The following is a 24,411-nucleotide window of genomic DNA, read 5'->3' as shown; positions in this document are numbered from 1 at the left end:
TATATATATATATATATATATATATATATATTAAGTATTAGATTTAAGTAAAGATGTTTCTGGTTTTAAAGGAAAATTATCCTGGGTAATTGAAGCGTTCCAAGGTGCACGTCATTTTTTTTTTTTTTATTAAACATCATACTCTAAAATGCTGGCACGATCATTGGGCCATTGGGGATAAAGTGCTGGTAAAGCAGGCTATCCATATTCATGAGATGAAACTATTATCTGTATGAATGTCACACACGTTTTCACTTATATCTAAAAATATATACAAAACTGTGAAAACGTTTTCTTCGTGGTTTTCCTACAATATGAGTATTAATTTTAACCCAACCATCCTGTTAAAAAAAAAAAAAATCTGTTACATTTTTTTACATGTGCTTTATCACTTTAAATGCAACTACATCACTCCTGATCAGAGCATGCGTAACACAACCAATATGGCGGCGTCCTATGACTGCTCGTGGAGTTGTGTTAAAGTTGAACAAGTCTCGTAGAAAATCTAATTGTGAAGCATTTCAAACCTGTACAGCCAATTACTTAGGTTACACTAAATTGTTTGTGTGTTGAACAACAGGTGCTTTGAAATTATCTGAGTTTATTTTATATCAGAACGGCAGCTGTACCATATATCCTTTTTTTGTTTTGTTTTATAAAATAAAACATTATAATCTGAAGACTGCAGACACGATGAGACGCTGTGTTAATATGTTGTGGAAAACAAGAAACGCTTCTGGAGAGAAGGGTTTGACTTGTAGCAGGGGACTTGCATTGTGTAAAGTTTTACAGTGTAGCAAGACTAACAACACAAAAGATGCTGTAAATCCTGAACGACTAGTAGAAAGCGATTCATCGGAACGACAACGTGAGAAGAAAAAACCTAGCGAGTGCTCTGTGCTTCTCTTCCCGGGGCAGGGTAGTCAGTTTGTGGGGATGGGGAAAGGACTGGGGAAATACGAGAATGTCAAACAAATGTTCATTGTGGCTGAGAAAATACTTGGCTATGATTTGTTGTCCCTGTGCCTGAATGGACCAGAAGAAGAACTGAGTAAAACTATCCACTGCCAACCTGCAGTATTCGTCACTTCATTGGCTGCGGTGGAAAGGTTAAATCATGAAGCCCCAGAAGTAAGTTTTCTGATCAAACTGAACTTTGTTTACTTAATTAATAATTATAATTTATACAGGTTATTGTTATATACTACACATTGTATGTAATAAGTTGCATTTTTTGAGGTTTTAATCCTAAATGGTTGTTTGTTTTCGCAGGCCATTGAGAATTGTGTTGCTGCTGCTGGTTTCAGCGTGGGAGAGTTTGCAGCCCTGGTCTTTGCAGGAGCATTGGATTTTACAGAGGGTAATACTGCATGGGAACCGCACAACAATGGCGTCACAAAATCAGTGTCCACAAAGATTATGAAATTGTGTGTAAGATGATAAAATGTGTAACATATAGGGATTTTATATCAATATTTTTTTTAGATGTATGTGCAGTTGGTACATCTTCCAATATAAATCTTAATCTCTTGTTGATCAAACACAGCAATCAGTTGTTAAGTTTTAAGTTTATTTAAGCTTGTGTTGAGAAGTGTAAAGTTCATATGTTTTAACCAAATCTATCTGAAATGTGGTTTGAAACGTACCTGTATCAATGCCATGTGAAAGCGAATAGTGGGTTTCTGTTATTAATTAATCTTTCGCATTTCATTCCAGCATTATATGCCGTGAAAGTGCGTGCAGAGGCCATGCAGAATGCATCAGATGTTGTTCCAAGTGGAATGTTGTCAGTGGTTGGACGACCAGAGTCTAAATACAGCTATGCTTGTTTGGAAGCACGGAACCACTGCAAAAAACTGGGAGTGGAAAACCCTGTGTGTGTTGTGGCCAACTACCTCTTCCCAGATGGGAGAGTTATTGCAGGACATTTACAGGTACTAATTTTTTTCAGCTATTCAAAGTATTTACCATGTACAGCTATACAGGTTTTGTTTTCTGTACAGGGAATAGAGTTATGTTGTATAAACTTTTATCTTGAGACACACCATCAATTTGATTAATGTCCTTTTAGGTCAACCCATTTCTAAATTATAAAATATTCTTCTGTAAAACGTTGTCTTAATTAGCATTTAGTGAAAATTGCCCTTATTGACTGTTTGTAACAAACATTATTTTTCTTCAGGCTTTGGAATTTTTACAGAAGAATTCACGTAAGTTTAACTTCCTGCGGACCAAGAGGCTACCTGTCAGTGGTGCATTTCACACTGCGCTGATGGAACCTGCAGTTGAGTCCTTGACAGGTGTCTTAAAGAAACTGGACATACAGAAACCAAACATATCAGTCTATTCCAATGTTGATGCCAAGAAGTATATGCACAGTGGACACATTCAGCGATTGCTACTGAAGCAGCTTGTTTCTCCTGTGAAGTGGGAACAGACAATGCATGCAGTTTATGAAAGAGCACAAGGGGTTGAGTTTCCAGAGACATATGAAGTGGGACCAGGGAACCAGCTAGGGTCTATGCTGCAAAAATGCAACTTAAAGGCATGGCGGTTCTATAAGCATATAGATGTACAAATATAAAAAAGTATACGTCTTGCAAATTTTTTTTTTTTTTTAATGTTCTTTCACTTGGGTAAATAAAAGTACTAGGAAACATATTTGAATATTAAACAAATTGGTTTAATTGTATTTGATCACAGAAATGTTCCAACATTCATATAAGAGAATTTATATATGCAGATACCATACAAAAGTTTGTATTTTCCTCTGTCACCCGTAGAAGTAATCTCTCTGCTGTTTACCTGTTTTTGTATGTAAAGGGATGTTGGAAATTAAAAGATTTGACAATGTGCTAGTAAACAATTTTTCCTAGGCCAGTGTTTTGGCTGTAACTTATATGGGGGTAAAACTGAAGGAAATAAAGTAGGTTCTAATCTGAGTCATTGAGTTTTATTAAACCTACATAGTATCAGTACAACATCTACAAAGGATAAATAGAAAAAATACACAATTTTTTTAAATGATTCTTTTTATTTAATATTGTCAATAGAAAATTCAGATTTAAGTTAAAAGAAGGAAGGCCAGCATTCCTTAATTAGTTGTTTTACAACAGTGACACCTTGCATACATTATAAAGATCACACAGACATCGGCAAATATAAAATCTATTAGACAGTTATCCAGCAACAGCCAAAAATATTCAAAAACACAGAATTTAGGCTGTTAACCAGTAACAGCTTTGCATGCTACTTTATTACCATAAATTTTAGAAGTGACCCAGCACTCAGTGTATCTAAAGGCGAAACAAAGATATAAAGAAAGATAAAACAATCATTCACCTCCTGGGTGAGGATTTCATTAAATGGTATTGGCCAAAGACCTGCTTGTGACCTTTCAGTGCAATTATGGACATATTCTTTGGCTTACAAATAAATACCAATTGCCACTCCAAGCAAAAACACAGCGAGAAAACCAGCAGTCCACTTGATACAGATGTTTGATGGACAAACATTAGCTACCTGTGTGCGAGAAAAAATATGTAAATATTCAGTTAGCATTAAATAAGTTGTAATGCAAGTATTGTAACCTTTAAATATAATACAATGTTATGATATAATAGAACATGGAGCAGATGTACTTTTGCTCCAAGGCAGAATTTTATCATGGAATACACTTAGAAAAGGCTATGATGTATCGATTAAAAAAACTAACTTACCCAGACTCTGGCTGTCTCGATTACTGGATACTGAACTGAATACATCAGATATCTTTTGATCGTCCCAAACATGGCTTTAATTCCCTTGTGGAAGAAAAAAGGTCTCCTATAAAACAAATCAGAAATGTATTATTAAACTTATTAAAGGATTCTGGTGTAAACAATAACTACTTCAACATTAGCAAAAAATTTAACAGTATTTGTAAGAAGTATAAATAACACTGGAAAAAGAGGAGGAAATTAAAAATGCCACTGAATTGAATGAGTCCTGTTGCTTAAATTTAATATAGTTCTTGTTAAGTAACGTGAGTTGCTAGGCATGGATGTTCAGGATAAACTTTAATCTGAAACCAGTTAAATTGCTTACCATTGTGCAACAATGCTGGACGATCCATATAGATGTGTAGCGGTAGGTGTTCTGTGCAGCCGAATACTTTGGAAAGTTTCACTGTAACGCTGATTAATTTCATCTCCTATCGCTGCCAGCTGACGTCCAATTTGACCAGCCATTCTATGAAATATACAAAATGATACATTTGCATTATATCCTAATTAAAATACAACAGGATACATGTAATGATCCAATATCATTTCTCTTAGATTGAGAATTCAGAATGTTACTTTGAAGGATGTAGTCATAGTATAAAAAAAAAAAAAAAAAAAAAAAAAACATGGTTAAATTTTAATAAAAGAAGTACTGTAAAACTTAATTTTCATCAGATCACTGATCATTAAGTTAAATAGTCCATAGAGAAATCATTAAATACAAACATTAGCTTTCAAAACCTCAAAGGTCCCTTCTTTGGACTGCGTGGACAATTTAAAGCAACAGATCAATTGATTTCACTGTATACATCATAGTTTGTAATACTAAAAAGAAACTTAGTAAAAAAAAATAATTTAAAAAAAAGCCAGTTGGACGTGTTCTAGCGCTTGTTAGTGAAATAATGTTGTTTTATGACCTTATTTGTAATATTTCACAAAACTACTCTCTTAAAATCAATGAGCCTTAAATGTTGCATTTCTTTTTAAGTGCTGCAATATATGCCGTTACTTATAATGAACGTTTAACTTTTTTTTTATAAAAGGAAACATTCTAATATCATATACCTTATATCTGTCTCTGTGAGAGAAGCTTCTTCTGGCTTGTTTTGGGGAGACTGACCAATGTTGCTTTTTGTTAGTTCAGCCATTCTGTTCTCTGCACAAAATAAAGGAGATTAAATATATGTTTAAAAAAAAAAAAGAAAGTTGTTACTGTTTTTACAATGTTGTATTGCAGCAAAGGGAATATATTCTACATTTTGGGAGTAGATTATAGAGCTATTAGAACTTCCAGACAAAGGAGGAAAAACACTTCATGAGTAGGACCTGCATTATTATGGGTTTTAAAAGCACTAGTCTTTCCGCTAAGTTCCTGATAGAGTAAGACACTGAATTAACAAAATTGCCATAATTAATAATTGAACAAACCCTTATTTTAAAACACACTGAATGTCTGCAGAGGCATTGTATTTTTTTGATTGAATGTACCCCTAAGTTGCACACAACGCTGTTGAGTAGACAGCTTCCTTCTAAGCTGGAAGCTCTGTGAGCTGGGATCACTGTAACTGAATATACAGCTTTAAATGCAATGCTATGAAAAGAAAGAATCTCTCCAGTTTAACAAGGAAGAAACTAAAAGAGAGACATACTTTACCGTCAAAATGTACTGTCCACACTTGCAATAAAAAGATCACCAAATGTCCTGAACCTGAAAAAATACAATCCAATTGAACAGCTGCCAGAATAATGAGCTACAAGAAAGCCAATACCGCAAACATCTTCACTACAGGTACTGTACTGCCATTTGGAATTTAAATGGTGCAGAGGAGAAAAAAAGAATCACTATAAAAGCAAGCAAAGAACAAAAAGTTCTGCTACACAAGAATAGGGTTAATACCAGGATGTAAAGTGTGGGAAGACGAGTACGTTGCCAATAGAAAGTCAATTATTGACAGACATATGGCTACTGTTATTTTTATGCAAACAACTTGTGATCATAACAGGATTCCATCTCCTCTTAAGAAACCACACGCAGTCAAACTGTCTGATAATGGCCACTCAAGAGACCATCTAAACATTTTAAGTATGTACAGGTGATCATTTAACATGGGGAAATAAAGAGTACAGGGATTTATGTGGTATGCATGTGTTTTAAATGCAAACTAGCAGGAGATCATTTTTTCCCAAAGCAGGCAATGTTCACCACTGATGTGTGAAATGTACAGTACAGTAATATGTAAGGCAATTGGTTTCAGTATTTGTGTATTAATATGCACGTTAGGATAAGAATAAAACAACTGTAACGGTGTTTTTAGCCTTAGACCTTCACCCTTTAGCCATCAATGATCAATACTAAAGAATCTCAGGTAAATACATGTACAGTAACACAATAATAGTCTAGTATTCAACTACACAGGCAGCAGATAAACATGAACGTGCTATATACCTGCCCTTCATTCTTCGTAAATATGCAAACATAACATTTACAGAAACCAAATTTTATCAGACCGCCTCCTTAAAAGAACACTCCTATTGGTGCACGGTTTACACATAGAAAGATTTTAGATCCCTTCTAGACCGATTTCTAATGAGCAATAAGGGAACAAAGCCTGAGCAGGTATCATTTTCATTTGTATGTTCACTAAGTTTATACAATAACACGCTGGTGTTTGCCTAGAAGGTTTTACACAGTGTTGACACACCTTATAGATAAACACTTTTTTTTTATAATGCAAGTCCCATCAATATGAGTATAAAACTTCTGAAAAAAAGAAGAAAAAAACCCACTTACTATCGGATGGAAACTTTTAGATATGTGTGACATGTTAACAACGTTTTGCTATAATAAATACTTTAGTCCACTGTTTATCGACGCCACCTTCCTTATAAACCTGTATTTCCAGCACAACTCATAAAAACCGCACTCACAGCTTCTGAGATTTTAGACATGCGACTTTAATAGCTTCTTCTCCATTAAAAGTGCCACAGTTCCCTACGAATTCATATTTAGATTGTACTGTATTGCCAGCATATGTGATTATTTGATTATTTTCACAGATACATTGCTAGCAGTTATGTATCTGCATTACATGCATATGGTAAACTGAAAAGTAAGTGTATTTATTCTCTTTACATGTTGGCATCATACCTTCAGCCATTTATATTAATTCTGTGCAATCTAAAACATTTCTTTACCATGGTAGAAACAATGTTTTAATTAATTGTATTATTTAATTAAATGTGTGCATTAAAAAGTAATTAAGCCAAAACTAATTTAGTAAGCAATTTTATTTGTGTGGACTTATCTTACTTTCATTCTATAGGAAAGACGAGCAATTCATTATTTCTTCAGTCGTTTTTATGTTACTAGGCACTTTTCACATCCATGCCAATCAGTCACAATCATTAAACTATATTCTGTTAACCAATCCACAATACAGCCGGTATAAACAATACAGGTTATTTTAATGAATGTGTATGGACGGCTGTGAGAGTGTTCACACTAGCCTTTACTCTGTGTTGGTCATGGGAGAGGCCTGCCAATGTAATTCCCTGATTAGAATATCAAGAGTGCAATATATATATGCACTCCTATACACCGATAACTTAATTATAATATATCATATAGATATATATATATATATATATATATATATATATATATATATATATATATATATATATATTTTTTCTCGATACTGTCATTCGGGTTACATTTTAATACAACTAGGTACAAAGGTAAGATAAAACGCCATTTTGTTTTCAGTGTACTAGCCTGTTATACAGGGGTGAGATCATCACCGACAAACAATTGCTATAAATGGACACCATTACCTGGTTAAATTAGGGCAAAATCTGTAAACTATGAACAAACATCAGAATTTCATAATTTGAAATATGAGATTCTTTGTATTTATATGAAGTTATACACACAACCAATGACATTTTAAATATGCTATTGACAAAGAAAGAAGTGTTCAGGTGTATAAGCAAACAAAACAAAATACAAGCTTACCTGGTTTTTGTTCCTGATAAAGATTAAAGCGAACGCCGCCCTGCAAAATACAGTGTGTAAAAGTATAACAGTATTGATTTCGCCTAATCATTTTAAATTACTATCAATGTGATTATTATTATTATAAACGTTGATTACTTACAGCAGCGTCCCTTAACCTTTTTTTGGTTGTAAACTACAATCACCTGAGTACGTCCCCTATAATTTGGTCCCGCCTATGGGAGTTGTTATGATTAATAAAAACAGAAGTACTGTCTGTATTTCCCACCTTAAACAACAGAGACGCTAGACCCGTATAATAGATAATATATATATATATATATATACTTATAACAGTTTAGTAGTAAATATTGTCTTTATTTATACTACAATACATTTTAATACAAAACGACAAATCCTAAAAAAAACGAGTTCCCTAATTTTCATATCAGTGATATGCAAGTGGGAAAAGGGAAGCGATTCATCAAACATTTTTGTTCAAAGAAGGTCCGTTTTTTTCTGTCCGAGTTAACACCACTTTGCAACTATTCTTATAGTTTTTTTACGATTGCTTTGACTCATTTTTTCAATACAGCGACCCAATGTGCACAACTCTTAACACATAATGATAAACTGAGTGGTAAAATGCAACCATTTAGACACTTTTTTCCATGCTAACATACAACATGCATAACTGTAAATCACCTCTTCCTATCATAAAGTTGCCCTGTCAACCATTAGGTCTTACCTCAAATGATAACACTTGTCTAGTAGAGGTCTTAACTATTTGATCACCTGGCAACAATTGGGAGTCATAATTGCAAATCGCTTTCTCTGTACAAGAATGTAAGACAGCTTAATTGAGAATTAGTTCCTCACTACATAAAGCTCTGAGCTTTCTACTACTGTAGTTTTTCCAACAGCAGTATTCATGATTGTTCTGTAATCATTTATGTTATTGTGTTTCAAAGATTAAAAAGAAAGTGTTCAAACAAAGTTTCTAATGTTTTTGACTCATTACAGTTTTTTACAATTGCTTTGACTCATTTTTCAATCCAGCGTTCCAATGTGCAGAACTTTTAACACAAGATGCTGACTTGTTGATTTTGGGGTCAAAATCCCATGCCAAGTGCAAAATAAATACTACTGTGTCAAATTAGATAAATACATCATGCAAAAGCAAACCATAGCGCCAAAGCATCAGATGCTTTGAACACTGAAGTTTAATCATTGAAGTATTGCTAAATAAAACACCCATTAGCAAATAATGCTGTCAAACACAAAATAATTCAAATCAAAACAAAGCCTAAAAGTGTCATTTGCTCATATACAAATGATCAAAATTGCAATGAGTTAGCAACCTACAGAATAAAACATAGTCTAAATAATGTACAGTAAGCATTCAGTGATATTCTACACAATTGCGTCAAATATCATGTTGTCATGTAGCAGTCCAAAGATGACCAAAACCCAAAACTACTGATCAGAATCCTATATACATTGCAAAATGAATGCAGTGGAGTCAAGCATGCAGAAATAAAGACACCAAAAGCAAATACAGTTTTTTTTACGATTGCTTTGACTCATTTTTCAATACAGAGACCCAATGTGCACAACTCTTAACACATAATGATAAACTAAGTGGTAAAATGCAACCATTTAGACACTTTTTTCCATGCTAACATACAACATGCATAACTGTAAATCATCTCTGCCAATCATAAAGTTGGCATGTCAACCATTAGGATTTATGTCAAATGCTAACATTTATCTGGTAGAGTTCTTAGCTATTTGATCACCTGGTAACAATTGGGGGTCATAATTGCAAATCACTTTCTCTATGTGAGAATGCAAGAAGCTTAATTGATAATTAGTTCATCATTACATAAAGCTCTGAGTTTTCTATTACTATAGTTCTTTCCAACAGCAATATTCATGATTGTTATGTAAGACTCATTTATGTTATTGTGTTTCAAAGATTAAAAAGAACATGTTCAGACAAAGTTTCTGATGTTTTGGACACATTATTTGCTTTTGGTGTCTTTATTTCTGCATGCTTGACTCCACTGCATTCATTTTGCAATGTATATAGGATTCTGATCAGTAGTTTTGGGTTTTGGTCATCTTTGGACTGCTACATGACAACATGATATTTGACGCAATTGTGTAGAATATCACTGAATGCTTACTGTACATTATTTAGACTATGTTTTATTCTGTAGGTTGCTAACTCATTGCAATTTTGATCATTTGTATATGAGCAAATGACACTTTTAGGCTTTGTTTTGATTTGAATTATTTTGTGTTTGACAGCATTATTTGCTAATGGGTGTTTTATTTAGCAATGCTTCAATGATTAAACTTCAGTGATCAAAGCATCTGATGCTTTGGCGCTATGGTTTGCTTTTGCATGATGTATCTATCTCATTTGACACAGTAGTATTTATTTTGCACTCTGCATGGGATTTTGACCCCAAAATGAGATGTTCAGCACCTTGTGTTCAGAGTTCTGCACATTGGAATGCTGTATTGAAAAATGAGTCAAAGCAATTGTAAAAATCTGTAACACAGACCAAACATGGTCAGGCTGTGGTGTTGACAGAAAATGCCAGTGCAAATGCATTTACAATTGTAGCCCTCGCAGCATATGGCCTTATAAAACACGAGGCTGCTATACAACAGGATAACCCGGGTCAGCAAAAGCAAATCCTTCCGAGAAGTTTTAAGCAAATAATTTCTTTCCTTAACATGCCCAATGATGAGGTTAAAAAAAGTTTCAGGCTGGATAGAGCTGCAATATTTGACCTATGTGAGGAACTGAAGGGAGATCTAGAAAGCCAGATCTCGTGTCATACCAGTGCACAGTAAATTCCAAATGGCAATGGGATTTTACACTACTGGATCGTTGCAGAGACCGGGAGGGGATCTGTATGGAGTGACCAGCCAACAATGTCACGTGTGCTTCATCAAGTGACAGAAGCTTTGGTGAGACTGGCATGCAATTACATTTCCTTCCCGAGAATACAGCAACGGCAGCTACAAAACAAGGAAACTTTATTTATTTATTTATTTTAACCATTGGATCATTCCCTTCAGTACTGGGGGCAATAGTCTGCACACATGTGCTATTACGTAAACCGACTGAGGGCGCCGCAGTTTATATCAATTGCAAGGTGCCTTATCAATTAACGTGCAGGTAGTTTGTGATGCCACTTGCAGTATTATCAATGTTTGTGCCAATTTCCCAGGATCGTGCCACGATTCTTATATCCTGAGCCAGTCCAGCATCTATAGACTTTTTGAGGGAGGCATACCTCCTGATGGTGTTTTACTGGATTGGTAAAATTATTTCCTTAGATATATATAGAGTTGTAGTTGGAAGTATGCACACCCTCTATTTGCTAACAATGGTAGAACAATAGTGTTCAATACACTTAAAAGACATGTTATTGTCGTGTAAGTACAGTTTAAAAGAGAACACCTTACACTTCATACAATGGTAAATGACGTTTGGAAAATAGTATAGGAATACTTAAAACAACTACTGTATAGAGACATACACAAGATTTTCATAAGGGAAAACAAATGTTACTTTTTCTGATGTTTTCGTTTCTCCTGAAAAATCGCAACAGTTTAACAGGAAACAGGGGCAATAATAACATCTACCCTGACTCAAACATTTAAACAGTCTTCAAAGACATACGCTGGATATAGCAAACTTCACCAGTATTGATATGTCTCTTGCAATGGGTTCATGCGTCACTGTTGGTTTAGTGCGACTTTTTCGCCTTAATCCACAATTCGTGAATCGACTTCGCTCCTTTTTTCTTCGGATTGTCCTGTCTAGTAGGCGGTCCGTAGGTAACCCCTATTTTAATTTATGCATTGAAATCCGACAGAAAAGGCTTTACGACTGTCGGATTTTCGAACTGCAAGTTTGATGAATCGCTCATGATTTCATGAAAAGGTATAAACAAGGAATTGTCAGAAAAGATTTCTTAAAAAATTCAAATCACGGACATTTTGATGAATAGAGCCCGGTGCCTTCAATGCAGATATTTTATTGTCGTTATTTTGCACAACAATTTACTGTAAAGACATGACTATTTAATTTTGTACAGAGAAGATTTGCCTTACAATTTAATCTAAACAAATTAAAATAATGAAATTGCATGGTAACTTTATACACACACACACACACACACACATATATATATATATATATATATATATATATATATATATATATATATATATATATTTTAAAAGCTTACATTAATATTAAATACTAAATTAAGGTAAAAACGCAAGCACCAATCAGCAGCCCCCCCCCCCCGAATGAAATTTTCTTTTATCGTAGTTCCACCTTTAAACGTTTTGCCCCATGCAAGGCACTACTTTCTGATGATGTTTAGCGTCTCCGGTTGCTACGTTATTGAACCGGAAGTGGATCAAATGTCTTTAGGCTATATACAAATGCACATTGAATTCGAACGGTGGGTTAGATTGTACCAATCTTTGAGTAAATACATACTTTTCTACGAAGGACCAATACGGTGTGAATACCAGACATTCATCGTGAAGAGCGTATATATTATCTTTGAACAGGTTGACAGCTCGATTGGATTAGAAAGATTGCAAAAAACTGCTTCCTGGAAATGTAAACTACCGAATGAATTAATCAGCAGTTGCTAGGCGGTGGTCAGATCATTCATAGTAAGGAATACATATAGCGTTCAATGAATGGTTTTTAAAATTACCCACACGAGAAAAAAACAGGTAATGTTGTATGTACTTTATTTTAGCTGTCTCAAGTTACAATTTGGAGTGTCCAGACAAAAGTAAATTGCATCGTTTTCAGTCAGTGAAGGATACAGATAAAGATTGTATATTGTGTAGCTGCAGGCACACACATGTAGTTTACAAGCATTTCTTATTCAAATATTGTATATCTTTTTTGTAAACCGAACGTCTGTGATAAATCACGATCAAGAAATAAAAAAACCTTAAACTTACATTCCACATAATTGTCAGTAAAGCACACAGTTATATCACAAATCGGTAACTGTGTTTGTGTCATAATCAACAACTGCTAGAAATGTAGGAATGTACAACGATTTTTTTCAACATGTCTGAGAAAAGCTCTTTATTTTATCAGGTTAGGATCAGTTGAGAGACCTGGGGAATGGGAGACTTGTATTGAGAATTATGGTCAGGGTATTGGGAATAGAACAGGAGTAGAGAGGGCACTGAATGCCAAATGACCAAATATTTTACTTTAGATATGAAAAACAATGTTAACAATGATATAAGTTTTATTCTCAAACCTACCTTACAGTATATTAACATGCAAGCCATTGGCTATTATCAGTGTACTATGTCTTCTCTTTTAATTTCTTTTCAGTGTTAAGCTCTGGGAAGGATCATGGCTGGAAAAGTGAAATGGGTTACTGATATAGAGAAATCTGTGCTTGTTAACAACTTTGAAAAGAGAGGGTGGATTCAAGTGTCCGAAAGTGAAGATTGGAACTTTTACTGGTGGGTAGGATAGACTATATTTATTTAATGCAATAGAACACTGTCATGAGCAGATACATACATTATAATTACTCAAAGGTTACTTTAGAAGTAAAAACTAAAAACATGCTTAAAATTATAAAATACACAGAAAACATAACATAACCATGCTATACTGAATGTTTTATATTGTTCTGAAGACTTGGAAAGAAATGCCATCGTCACTTGGCTGAAATGCAAGCAGGGTAAACCTGGTGTACACATCTTGGAGTGATTGAAATCATGTAACAGGAGAATATGGTAAGCTGTGCTGGTCCACATAGAAGACACTTGTCTCAAAAACGAGTGTATTTATATACATGGTCATCTGATAAGGTATGATAAAAAAACAAAACAAAACAAAAAAAATTTGGTTTTAAATGTGGTAACTGAAATTTGGCTATCTCGTTTTAAACGCAGTCTTACTTCCTGTCTGAGGGTTGGGTGATAATTGCATTCTGTTTGCATTAAGACAGTAAATAATTTATCTGTTAGTGGGTATTACATGTTCTAAAAGATTTAGCAGCTGTCTGATGTTAAATGGCATATTTTATGTTTACGGATGATTTCAATCACATAAAATCTATTAAGCTGACAAAAAGCCGTATGGAACACTAAAACTCACAGGAAATGAGTGCATTTATAGGAAAACAACATCACAGGATGTGTTCTGTATGTCACTTGTGTCAAGTGAGTGGTTCAGTGATGCTTATTATGCCTCATCACCTCCCATTATCTGAAATGTTAGTCAAGAAGGTACAGAATTTGAGGAGTAAAAAAAACTATGCAAGGCTAAGGTTTGTTTTTTGAATACAGTATTTAAATGTATGTAGCTGTTGTGTGTGATTTAATTCAGTTATGTTTTGAGTTTCTAACATAGTTCTGTTTCAGTTCTCATAATGTGGTAAAAGTTTCAGAAACAATGCAGTGAATGGCAATAAGTTGTACTGTATGATATTAATTTCCCAGTACTACCAACAATGCTGTGTGTCCTTACTGTGGTAAAACTACAAGAAACTGAGAGAGCTATTGTTTGACCTTTTAATGCAATACACAGAGATGTAACCTACTTTTGTAATAAGTGTCAGAGTTGTCACTTCTTTCTTTCATTCCAGGATGAGCGTGCAGACTATCCGAAATGTTTTCAGTGTTGACAATGGGTATCGTCTCTCTGATGACCAGATTGTCAATCATTTTCCCAATCACTATGAGTTAACCAGAAAAGACATGATGATTAAAAACATAAAGAGGTATAGGAGAGAACTTGAAAAAGAAGGCAGTCCTCTGGCAGAAAAGGATGAAAATGGCAAATACATTTATTTAGGTAGGATCACAGTATATAAATAACGCAGTATATAATTTAGTAGATCACTAACCCTACTTACTCTACAGTAGTTTCAAAACATTTTAAACAAAGCACGTTAATCTTTAAACAATTGGGCATGTTTTCAAAATGCATGAACATTTGTTATATGCAGAAACAGTGATTTAAAGCAGATGAGAACACTTTATTGCCACATGTGAAAGTCCAGGTTTTATTGAATTCTACTTCTGTATTTCTTGTTAGATTAGCTTGGTAAGAAAAAAAGAACATATTCTCACAAATATTTAATACATTGTCTTTGTTTAGATTTTGTGCCAGTGACATTCATGCTTCCAGCTGACTATAACCTGTTTGTTGAAGAGTTTCGGAAAAATCCGTCTAGTACCTGGATAATGAAACCTTGTGGGAAGGCTCAGGGTAAAGGAATATTTCTAATAAACAAGCTCTCTCAAATCAAGAAATGGTCACGAGACAGCAGAACCTCCACGTAAGTACGGTATTATGATGCAGAGGTACTTGGTTACAAACGTCTGAGAATGTTTTCTCATTTTGTCTTGTTTATTATGTGTAATTTGTAGTGAAACAGGACAGTAATTACTGCTTCAAATAGACGAATGAGCAATTTGGAGCTCATATTACTGCTGTAGGGGTTCAAGTTTTAGTAGTCTCATTATTTTATGATGTTTGTAATTAGTCTTGGTAGTTCTGGTTTCTGTTGCTCCAGTATGGAGTTATATATTTATTCTAGGAGAAGTTGGGTCTGGCAGAAGTATTGTAATGTTAAAAAGCAAATAACATGACATAAAATTAAGCTATGTACTCTTCTTCTGTTTTTATTGTAGTCTGGAAGTCTTGCTTGTTATAAATTCCAGCAGTGACCATCACTGGTTTCAAACTGGTTGTAATGCTGTTTTTTAACTGGCCATAAGGGTTCAAGACCTGGTTTAAGACATGAGCAGTCCATTTAAAATCCCTTTACTGTAAAATTCTTTGTCATCTTTTTTTGTTGACTACAAAATAATAGGATTCCTGCAAATCTGTAAAATATTCCAGCTGTGTATCCAGAATTCAATCAGTAAACGTGCCCAAATCTTTCTTTGCAGTCTTCCTCGCTCTACTGCAAGACAAATGGTCATGACCAGCTTCACCTTTGACGTGTTACCCTGCATGTTTAGTGTACAGAACACATTTGTGTTATAGTTGTACTGCAAAATAAAACATTTTCATGCTAACTTGGCATTTTCGTAGATTCAGGGATTTTTAATGTTCACATTATAGCCCAGTCCTGCTTCAGTGCCAGCTTGGCACCTGTCCTGTATTTTGTTGTATAACAAAGGGGCACTTTGATTGAGTCTTTGAAGTTCTATGACTATCAAGGTTCTTTAAACATTGCACTACCAAACTGATGCACTTCAAAAGAGCTCTCTGAAATTGGGATTATTCACTAGCTAACTGTAGCAATCTGCTGAAGCACTTTGAACCTACTACAAAAATAATAAACACATTTCCCAGTGCTGCTAGGCAATGTCACGCCTTCCTGACTTGCATCTATCATTGATTCGTACTGAATACTTTAAACCCGCCCCAACTACTGAGTAACAGCACATTCCTACATTTCTATTGGAGACTCCGCTTGTAAGATTTAAAACGAGATCGCAATCAGGATGGAGGCCTGTTAGCGGGATTTAAACCTGTATTACAGTTAAGATATGTACTTAAGTGTGCAAGTACTGTTGTTACTACTATACATATTTTGGCAGAAAAAAATTCTCAAGCATTATGAAAAGTAACCAAAAAAACACTAATTTCATACAGTATATCAAAAATGAAAGCCCCGAAAACTAATGATTTACATAAAACTCGAAAATAGCTAAAAATAAGCACAGAAAAATACAATTAATAAAACCCAAAAAACAGAAGCCCTAATTAAATTGTAATGCTAATACTATTTGCAGACTGCATTACCAGCAATTGAAACAAAATGGATTTGAAACAAATATTAGAAAGTGGTCCTGATATGGTAGCACACTGGTTCTGATCTGGTACCACGGTACTGCAATTAATTGCTAGTGTGTATAGGTTATTTTAACCGTGACTCTCTTGTTTTATCAAAATACTAAATTGTTACCACTTTTGGGCAACTGGCTTGTAGTATTAAAACTGTCATTGTGCTACAGTACCATTTCTCCCTCATACAGGACCTTTGCATTGCCATTGTAGTGCCACTGCATTGATATGATCATTTGGTAAGGGCCAACTGCCATCATGAAAAATATACTGTAATTGTTAATACTATTAAAGTGTTACATGCAGCTTAATCAGTTTTAATGATTTCTCTTGTTAGTTTTTTAGCTGCATCCAGTGGAAAAGAAGCATACGTCATTTCTCTTTACATTGACAATCCCTTGCTTATTGGTGGCAAGAAATTTGACCTGCGTTTGTATGTTTTGGTGACAACATACCGTCCTTTGAAGTGTTACATGTGAGTATTTGCCTGTTCCTTTGAATCAGAAATTGTTATAGTTAAAGGTGAAAAAAGTGAACCAAACATTGGGCCTCTATCAAGAGTTACACTGTGAAACAGTTAGAAACAGTGCCAATTTATTTGTTTTCATACCAGCCTCACCATGTGCATACTGGTGTATACATGTACTGTCTTTTGGTATAATAGTGTACATCAAAGTCAGATAAGTTAATGCACCTAAAACTCATATAATATTGGAATTATCCGGCTGTATAATATTGTCATCCTTCTCATCAGAGGCAAATTTTTATTTCAATGGTGAGTAACAGAAAGTCATGTATAAGGCGTGAAATTGCAGAAACAACGTGATACCATATGCAGTTCATTAGGAAATAAATCACTCTTGCTTACTTTCAATGCCTTTTAATTTTTTGTGAAAGTAATTTTTTGTGGGGACTTAGTTTCTGGTGACGGTATAGGCAATAACTTTGTGGTGTCTTTGGTGTTAGTTTCTTACGTGTTTTTTTTTTTTTTTTATCATATTGTGTTTCTCTAGGTATAAGCTGGGATTTTGTCGGTTTTGTACAGTGAAATATACTCCAAGTACAAGTGAGCTGGATAATATGTTTGTACATCTTACAAATGTAGCAATACAAAAACATGGGGTAAGTTGAAGTGTGATTAAGAGAATAATTGCTGCGACTACAGAGTCACTCTCATTGTCTAAAATGCAAGAACTGGTAAACCTGTGCAAGTCCAAGTCATGTTTGTATAATGTAAACTGTATTAAAGGTCATCCTTAAAGATGACTTTGACTTGACTTAAACAGGGACACCAATTTTTATATTTTAGACACGAATGGCAGTCAGCGGTAGCTCTGACATACTCTGTTGAGATGCTGCATGGAATACCATGGCTTTTCTTGCAACAGGATCAGATTGCATGCATGGACTAATAATGGTTCACAGCATTACGTGTATAGTGGGCTTCAATAAAACCTGGTAACTAAAAACAGTTCTTATATTGAAATTGCTTGGTTTTCTATACCTTCAGTATATACAGATATTTCAAGTACAACTAAAAAAAAAATCAAGCTGTTTGTTTTAATGAGTTCAAAGATAAACAAAAAAAAATGTCACATGATATGATGGTAGCTGGACCACTGGATTGCAATTGGACAACAACACAGGATGTAATTTAGCACCAGGAAGCATAATTAGCTTTTACTTATATAGCATTCTTTGAAATATCTATCATAAAATGAAGTAGCCAAGGTAGTACATGCAAAGAACCAAAATGGTAATGCTACTATGTAAAAACATTGGTCAGCATTCCTTTATGTAAAATACAGGTTGGGGTCAAACAAAACTATCAAGTAAGAAAACAGTTCTGTCAGAGTGTGGTGGTGAACGCCTTCGCTCTGCCATGCGTGCTTATGGTGTTCCCTGGGGCACAGAACTACCGTCTCACTGTTTACACAATATACTGAACGCAAGGCGCAGGGCAATCGGACTGGTTTCCACGTTCTATACTCTTCTACTGACAGCCTCATACTGTAAACCACTAATGATTGATGACATTTGGAATAGGGACTTGCCTCCTATTGATGAGGACATTTCTTGGGATACTGTTTGGAACAATTTGATCTGTGCTTCTAAAAATCCTAATCATCAGTTGATCCATTTTAATTTTATTCATAGAATATACTTAACCCCTCGGAGACGGTTTCTAATGGGACTCACTGACACCCCAGTGTGTGCACTGTGTCCCCAGGGAGTAACGGGCACCTTTTTTCATATGGTATGGGAATGTCCTGATGTGGCCATATTCTGGGGGCAGGTTTGTTCAACTCTGTCCAGTGTTCTTGGGGAAAATATTCCCTGCTCTCCACTGATCCTTTTGTTGAATGGTGATTCATCGCTTATTTTGTCTATGCAGCAGAAACATATTTGGCTGGCTGGCATTACTGCTGCGAAGAGAATGATTGCACCTCACTGGCAGCCTCCACACTCCCTTCCCTGGCGCCAGTGGTCCCTTGCTTCTCTTGATGTTGTGCATTTGGAGCTTTCTATCACACAGATACATGGTGCTGGGAAGGGGACTGTGCGTGACTGGGCAACATTAAAGGATTATTAAACCCATCTACCCACTACCACTATCTGAACTAGATCTTCAGGGTCCTCTGTGGGCTCGGGAGGGAGGGGCTGTCAGCCTGGGGATGATGGTGGTATGGAGGGTGGAGTGAAGTGGGATTGATGTTTTGTATTTTGTATTAGCTCTTTCAACTACCAAAATAATAACAAAGAGAAAAAATTTGATCACAAAAAAGAGTGATGAACATGTAGACAAAAAAGCAAATATCGAAAACGATAATCAAGAAATATGATCTGCTACAGAGATTAGATAATTTGTAAGATGTATCTTGATTCCAGAATGACTATAATCACATCCACGGAGGGAAGTGGACAGTGAGCAATTTGCGATTGTATTTGGAGAGCACACGGGGCAAGGAGGTCACAAACAAATTATTTGATGAAATGCACTGGATCATTGTGCAGTCACTCAAAGCTGTTGCGGTGAGTGTGGGCTTTTCTTTTATACTGCGTTTGCCTTTGAAATATTAGTGAAACAAATTCATTGAAGCCATGGGTTGGAGCTTCCATTCACTATGTAGGTCAAACATGTGTTTTAAAAGAAGCACATACTGTGTAATAGCAAACATGTTTTAATTAACAAAAAAAAAAAAAAAAAAAAAAAAATCTGATGAAGTAAATCATGCAGACTGAGAGCTTCATTTAACCTGTTGTTGTATCAGGCATCATTTTGTAAAATGAAAATACAGGTGGAGATTTCCCAGACTGGGTTGTTGTGGGGTTGAGTAGCTTGGTAACATCAGTTGCTTAGATTCAGCATGTGAAAAGAGGCGATTAAGTTCACACGGGGTTATCTAAGGGATAATAGCATTGCTATTGCATGTTACAAGGTAATAATGGAACTTCTTAGTCAATGAAGCCTGAGACTGGAGGTCGAGAGGATATTTGAATGAGGGAGTTCCACCATTACTGAGGAACACACCTCAGGAATGCTGCTATTGATATTATGCAACAGCTTTTTAAAGGTATTTAATAATCCAATCCGCTCAATTTAGCTGAATGCTTTTTTGGAAAACTGCTTGCTATTGTCAATTTTTTTGTTTGTTTATTTGTTTTTCATTTGCAGTCAGTAATGAACAATGACAAACACTGCTTTGAATGCTATGGTTATGACATCATTATTGATGATAAACTCAAGCCGTGGCTTATTGAGGTAATTATCAGATTTCCTATGGTTGTAAAAAGATTGTAATCAATCATTCATGTTTTCATAAAATACATATATTCTGGTGTTTTGTTTGGTTAAATCATACTTTTTTTAATGATCAGAATAACACACTTTAATACATGCGTTAAAGTGAAGTTTGTTAAAATGTTAAGCTTCCGATATTAACAATGACCCAATTTCTGTGTTTATATGCTAAATTAAACCAGTTTTTTTTTTTAAATACAAGTTGAAATTCAAAAACATTAATAATGAGTCAGTTCTTTTCAAATTAATTGAATTGCAGATCCTTATACTATGTAAATCAGCATTTTGGGAGTGCTAACTGTGTGTAAAAGCAGCAAGATCATGTTTATTGCCTTTAAAAATATTACTTACTGTACTTTCTTGATTTTAGGTAAATGCTTCCCCATCCCTCACTTCAAGCACAGCCAATGACCGGATACTCAAGTATAATCTTATTAATGACACTCTTAATATTGTGACTCCAAATGGCGAAATTCCAGACAGCAAATGGAATCGGAGTCCTCAAAAGGACTGTTTTGGAAACTATGAACTTTTGTAGGTGTACCAGGTTTCAGCATTTTCTTTTGGAGATCTTATTCTCAAACTGGAGATCCCAATACATTTCTGATATGAAGCAGGGGGGGGAGGGGGGGAGGGTATACAGCCACACTTTTTTTTTTAAATATATTTTGCAATGCTTGAAAAAATATTTTTTACATATTGAGAGAATTACCTTAAAAGGCAGTGCTTAACGTTCTAAAGGTACAGTGTTGTGTAAACATAATAGCAGTATGACAAAGAACATTTCTGTTTTACTTTGAGCTGTATTAGTGCTTAATGCCTATTTGTTGCTCAGGGAGACGTAGTGGTAAACACGTTCAAAAGGGGAGGAAGTTAGGCTCCCAGCAGTCAAAACTACAGTATCTTTGGAAAACAAAGACCACATTATCCTTTGGAGAACAATCTTTGGAAGGACATATTGTGGTAAATAGAAATCAAGAAATTCTGTTTCAGTTTAATATATTGTGGGACTGTAAAGACACAGGTGTTGACAATACCTACAATATATAGGTTGATCTATAGAATACAATTTAGGTACAGTAGTTCGAGGTTTTTTTTTTTGTTCTTTAACTGAAATGAAAGAATTAAATTGTTGAAATGCCTCCAATTATTACACACAGGTATGATGAAGAAGTGGCTCAGAGTGAAAATACTGATCGTGATCTAAGGAGCCGGTCAGGGCCGTCTGTTGGATCAAAGGGAGGAAGGATGAACAATTTAGGAAAACCTATGCCTGCCACATGGAAGTGACTGAAAAAGTCCTTTAGATGAGAGAACTGGGAAGGAAATGCAGCTGGTGGTAACTGATATGGAGAACAAGGTCTATGTAATTGACTTTGCCATAATTATCTTGTAATGATAATTTTGTGCACTGAAAAGCACTGTAGATTCCAAACCTGAAGTTACAATTCACTGCTGGTAAATGCATGAAGAGCACGGAATACTTTGAGGTTATTTCAGTATTAAATACATTGAGTACAATTTCATTTTTCAGGATTTATAAAGAATAGTACAAGAATGTAAAATGCCATTGTTACCATTTTGTATATTTACGGTAAATAAGGTTCATATTTATTTATCTTATTTTAAGTTGCATACTATGAACCATCTAACAGTACTCTGCTTTAAATATGTAACCACTCATGATGACCAATCCTGTATTATGCTATATGGATAAATTGCATCATACAGTGTAGCATTCTGTATTTACCAGTATCAGTTATTGCCTGTATGACATAAGGGTGCAATGGGTGAACGCTTGTATTATTTTCTGTACATAAATAAGCAGTGTGCTTGAATTTCTAAGGGCTAATATTCAGGACAACATCAGAAGTCACCAGTATAGGAAAGAGGACCAGGACCATACATTGGGCTGGTTTGAGAACATATGCCAGTAGCCAATAAATACTGAATTTGTTCTGTATTTAACACAGACTTCCAGTAATGTATAACAATGCAATAGATTATGTTTAACTTGAATATTAACCTGTATGTTTTAAACATTTCAGAATTAATCAAAAATAAAATCTCTTCTACAGTATGTGCAGTTTCTGTAGGGGCTGGTTATGACAGTAATTTTTCTTTTACACATTTCAGGTATTACTGTCCTCAAGCTCACTGTATCCGTTTATTTTGCAGTGTATGTAATATTTTACAGATATGTCCGAGTAATGTTGAACTAGTAAAATACTGTAATATCATTAAGAACGACTCATCTCAGTATTTCTCTTTACACAAAAAAACTACTCTAAGCAAACAGTACTGATTTTAAGCTGCTCAAAAACAATTACAATAAAAAACAAATCTAATTACTCTGTAAATCTGCCCCCATGTGTCAGCTGCATAAACTGATTTTGCAAATGTCAAAGTATTTAATATTTACTGTAATAACTGTTGCATAACTGTTTGAGGAAGATCATTTCATTTGCCACACCAGATGCGAGTTAAAGTTGGTAAATTGATAAAAGGAAATTATGCTATTCTCACTTGCATTCTGTATCTGTTTAATTTGATTCCAGCAAATCGGTACAGCACTTTTTAAATTGTAAACTGTTCACATAAACTCAATATTATTACAATTCTACAGTGATATTTCTTGTTACAGAACTACTGACACTTAACTCAAAACACTTAAATACACTGATCCCATTTTCATTTGAGCTAAAACTCTTGCCTGTGTGCCCAGTGAACGATTAAAAATGAAATTGAATGCTACTAATTTGTACAGTTTTAATGTATTGTGACATTGACACCCATTTGTTCTGTATGGTCTGCAATCAAGTTAAAAATCAAAGCATTCATGTCTTTTCACAAAATAACCACCAAGTTACATAAGAACACCAAAGAAGGTGTTGAACTTTTAAACCATGAGAATTAAACAAAAAGGTAAACTAGGTAGAATTATATCTTAAATGTGGTTAATTCAAAATTAAGGTGGCTACAAGAAGCAGTACATTACATCTTGAAAATAAGGAAGCATAAAAAAAAAAGAGCTTGCCTTCAATTGAAAAAGTACTGCATTTGGCTTTCCTGCATTTCATTCTGACAGAAAAGAGACAATATAATTTAAGAAACCCGTTGCAATTAAAAATTCTCAAAAACTCGTTTGCTATTACAGCATTCTGCGAGTAACTTTGGAACGTGTCTCCTGTTTAATACAGTTCTTAATTCCATACAGGATTGAATATATATAGTGATGAATTCTGTAACTCTCAAGGTTTGTTGCCCCTTTAATTCAGACCCAGAAATTTATTTTTACAGCGCTTACACACACTTAATAAGCAGAAACAAATAAACAAAACAAACACCTAACTCTTTCTTGAGCTACTACACACAGGACAGCTAAGCTGTTTACCTGTAACACAAACAGAACACACAAAAAAGGCTTTTTCACACTACCTTTTTGTTTCAGTTTAAATCACCATCAACCAGGCTACTCCCACACCAGCAGCAGCCTTGAACAGACTGGCTGCCGCCTTTAAATACCCTGCGCCTGGCTCTAATTTACAATGACAACCAGGTGCAGGAGATAATTAACAATTAAACAATTAAGACCAATTGATGCTCACTCTTGACATTGGTATGCTTCCCAGGGTCTTAAAGCCTTCATATCCTTTTTAACATAATACCTTATTTTCAACAAAACATAACATAAATCCAAGTCTGTGATTTAACCTAATACATCAATTCGTGGGAACCCATTTACATTAATTTATTAACTGTAATTTTACTTTTAAACACATTACATTATTTCACAGTTTGTTTACTACCCAGTTGGTTTATGTTGTCTTCACATTTTATTATTTTAGTTTTCTTTGAAACCATCACCACAACTTTTACCCAGATGGAGTGTGCATTCTTTACAGCCACAGCCTCACGGCTGACCAATTTTGCTCTGGAATGTACACTCCCTCACTATATATAT

The 24,411-nt window shown here is 34.8% G+C and overlaps 2 protein-coding genes across 4 annotated transcripts; both read left to right on the top strand.

Annotated features, from left to right (window-relative positions):
• Positions 1-441: 441 nt before the first annotated feature.
• Positions 442-2,925, top strand: mcat (malonyl CoA:ACP acyltransferase (mitochondrial)). Its single transcript, XM_041255138.1, has 4 exons — positions 442-1,131; positions 1,273-1,360; positions 1,717-1,934; positions 2,183-2,925. The coding sequence occupies exons 1-4, from the start codon at positions 694-696 to the stop codon at positions 2,582-2,584; spliced, it is 1,146 nt and encodes a 381-aa protein (XP_041111072.1). The 5' UTR covers positions 442-693; the 3' UTR covers positions 2,585-2,925.
• Positions 2,926-12,235: 9,310 nt separating this feature from the next.
• On the top strand, positions 12,236-22,524 carry LOC121318447 (probable tubulin polyglutamylase TTLL1). Of its 3 annotated transcripts, XR_005950612.1 has the most exons (11): positions 12,236-12,537; positions 13,163-13,296; positions 14,430-14,638; positions 14,945-15,125; positions 16,983-17,120; positions 17,659-17,767; positions 19,535-19,678; positions 20,322-20,408; positions 20,818-20,981; positions 21,283-21,410; positions 21,608-21,697. XR_005950612.1 is itself a non-coding variant. In XM_041255136.1 (10 exons), exons 2-10 carry the CDS (start codon positions 13,184-13,186, stop codon positions 21,735-21,737), a joined length of 1,275 nt encoding a protein of 424 aa, XP_041111070.1. In that variant the 5' UTR covers positions 12,236-12,537; positions 13,163-13,183; the 3' UTR covers positions 21,738-22,524. The 3 variants fall into 3 exon arrangements, 2 of the variants coding, with proteins under 2 accessions (XP_041111070.1, XP_041111071.1); XM_041255136.1 differs by lacking the exon at positions 21,283-21,410 and having other exon boundaries at positions 21,608-22,524; XM_041255137.1 differs by lacking the exons at positions 20,818-20,981; positions 21,283-21,410 and having other exon boundaries at positions 21,608-21,694.
• Positions 22,525-24,411: the final 1,887 nt, after the last annotated feature.

Source organism: Polyodon spathula, chromosome 7 (genome assembly GCF_017654505.1).
Source record: "Polyodon spathula isolate WHYD16114869_AA chromosome 7, ASM1765450v1, whole genome shotgun sequence".
NCBI lineage: Eukaryota > Metazoa > Chordata > Actinopteri > Acipenseriformes > Polyodontidae > Polyodon > Polyodon spathula.
Note: the sequence above shows the minus strand (reverse complement) of the source record. Positions and strands in the feature narration are given on the sequence as shown.

Coding starts and splice junctions, on each gene's coding strand:
- mcat (XM_041255138.1), top strand. CDS start 694: ATGAGACGCTGTGTTAATATGTTGTGGAAAACAAGAAACGCTTCTGGA. Junction 1,132..1,272: donor TAAATCATGAAGCCCCAGAA/GTAAGTTTTCTG, acceptor TTGTTTTCGCAG/GCCATTGAGAATTGTGTTGC. Junction 1,361..1,716: donor AGCATTGGATTTTACAGAGG/GTAATACTGCAT, acceptor ATTTCATTCCAG/CATTATATGCCGTGAAAGTG.
- LOC121318447 (XM_041255136.1), top strand. CDS start 13,184: ATGGCTGGAAAAGTGAAATGGGTTACTGATATAGAGAAATCTGTGCTT. Junction 17,768..19,534: donor TAGCAATACAAAAACATGGG/GTAAGTTGAAGT, acceptor TCTTGATTCCAG/AATGACTATAATCACATCCA. Junction 20,982..21,607: donor TTTGGAAACTATGAACTTTT/GTAGGTGTACCA, acceptor TATTACACACAG/GTATGATGAAGAAGTGGCTC.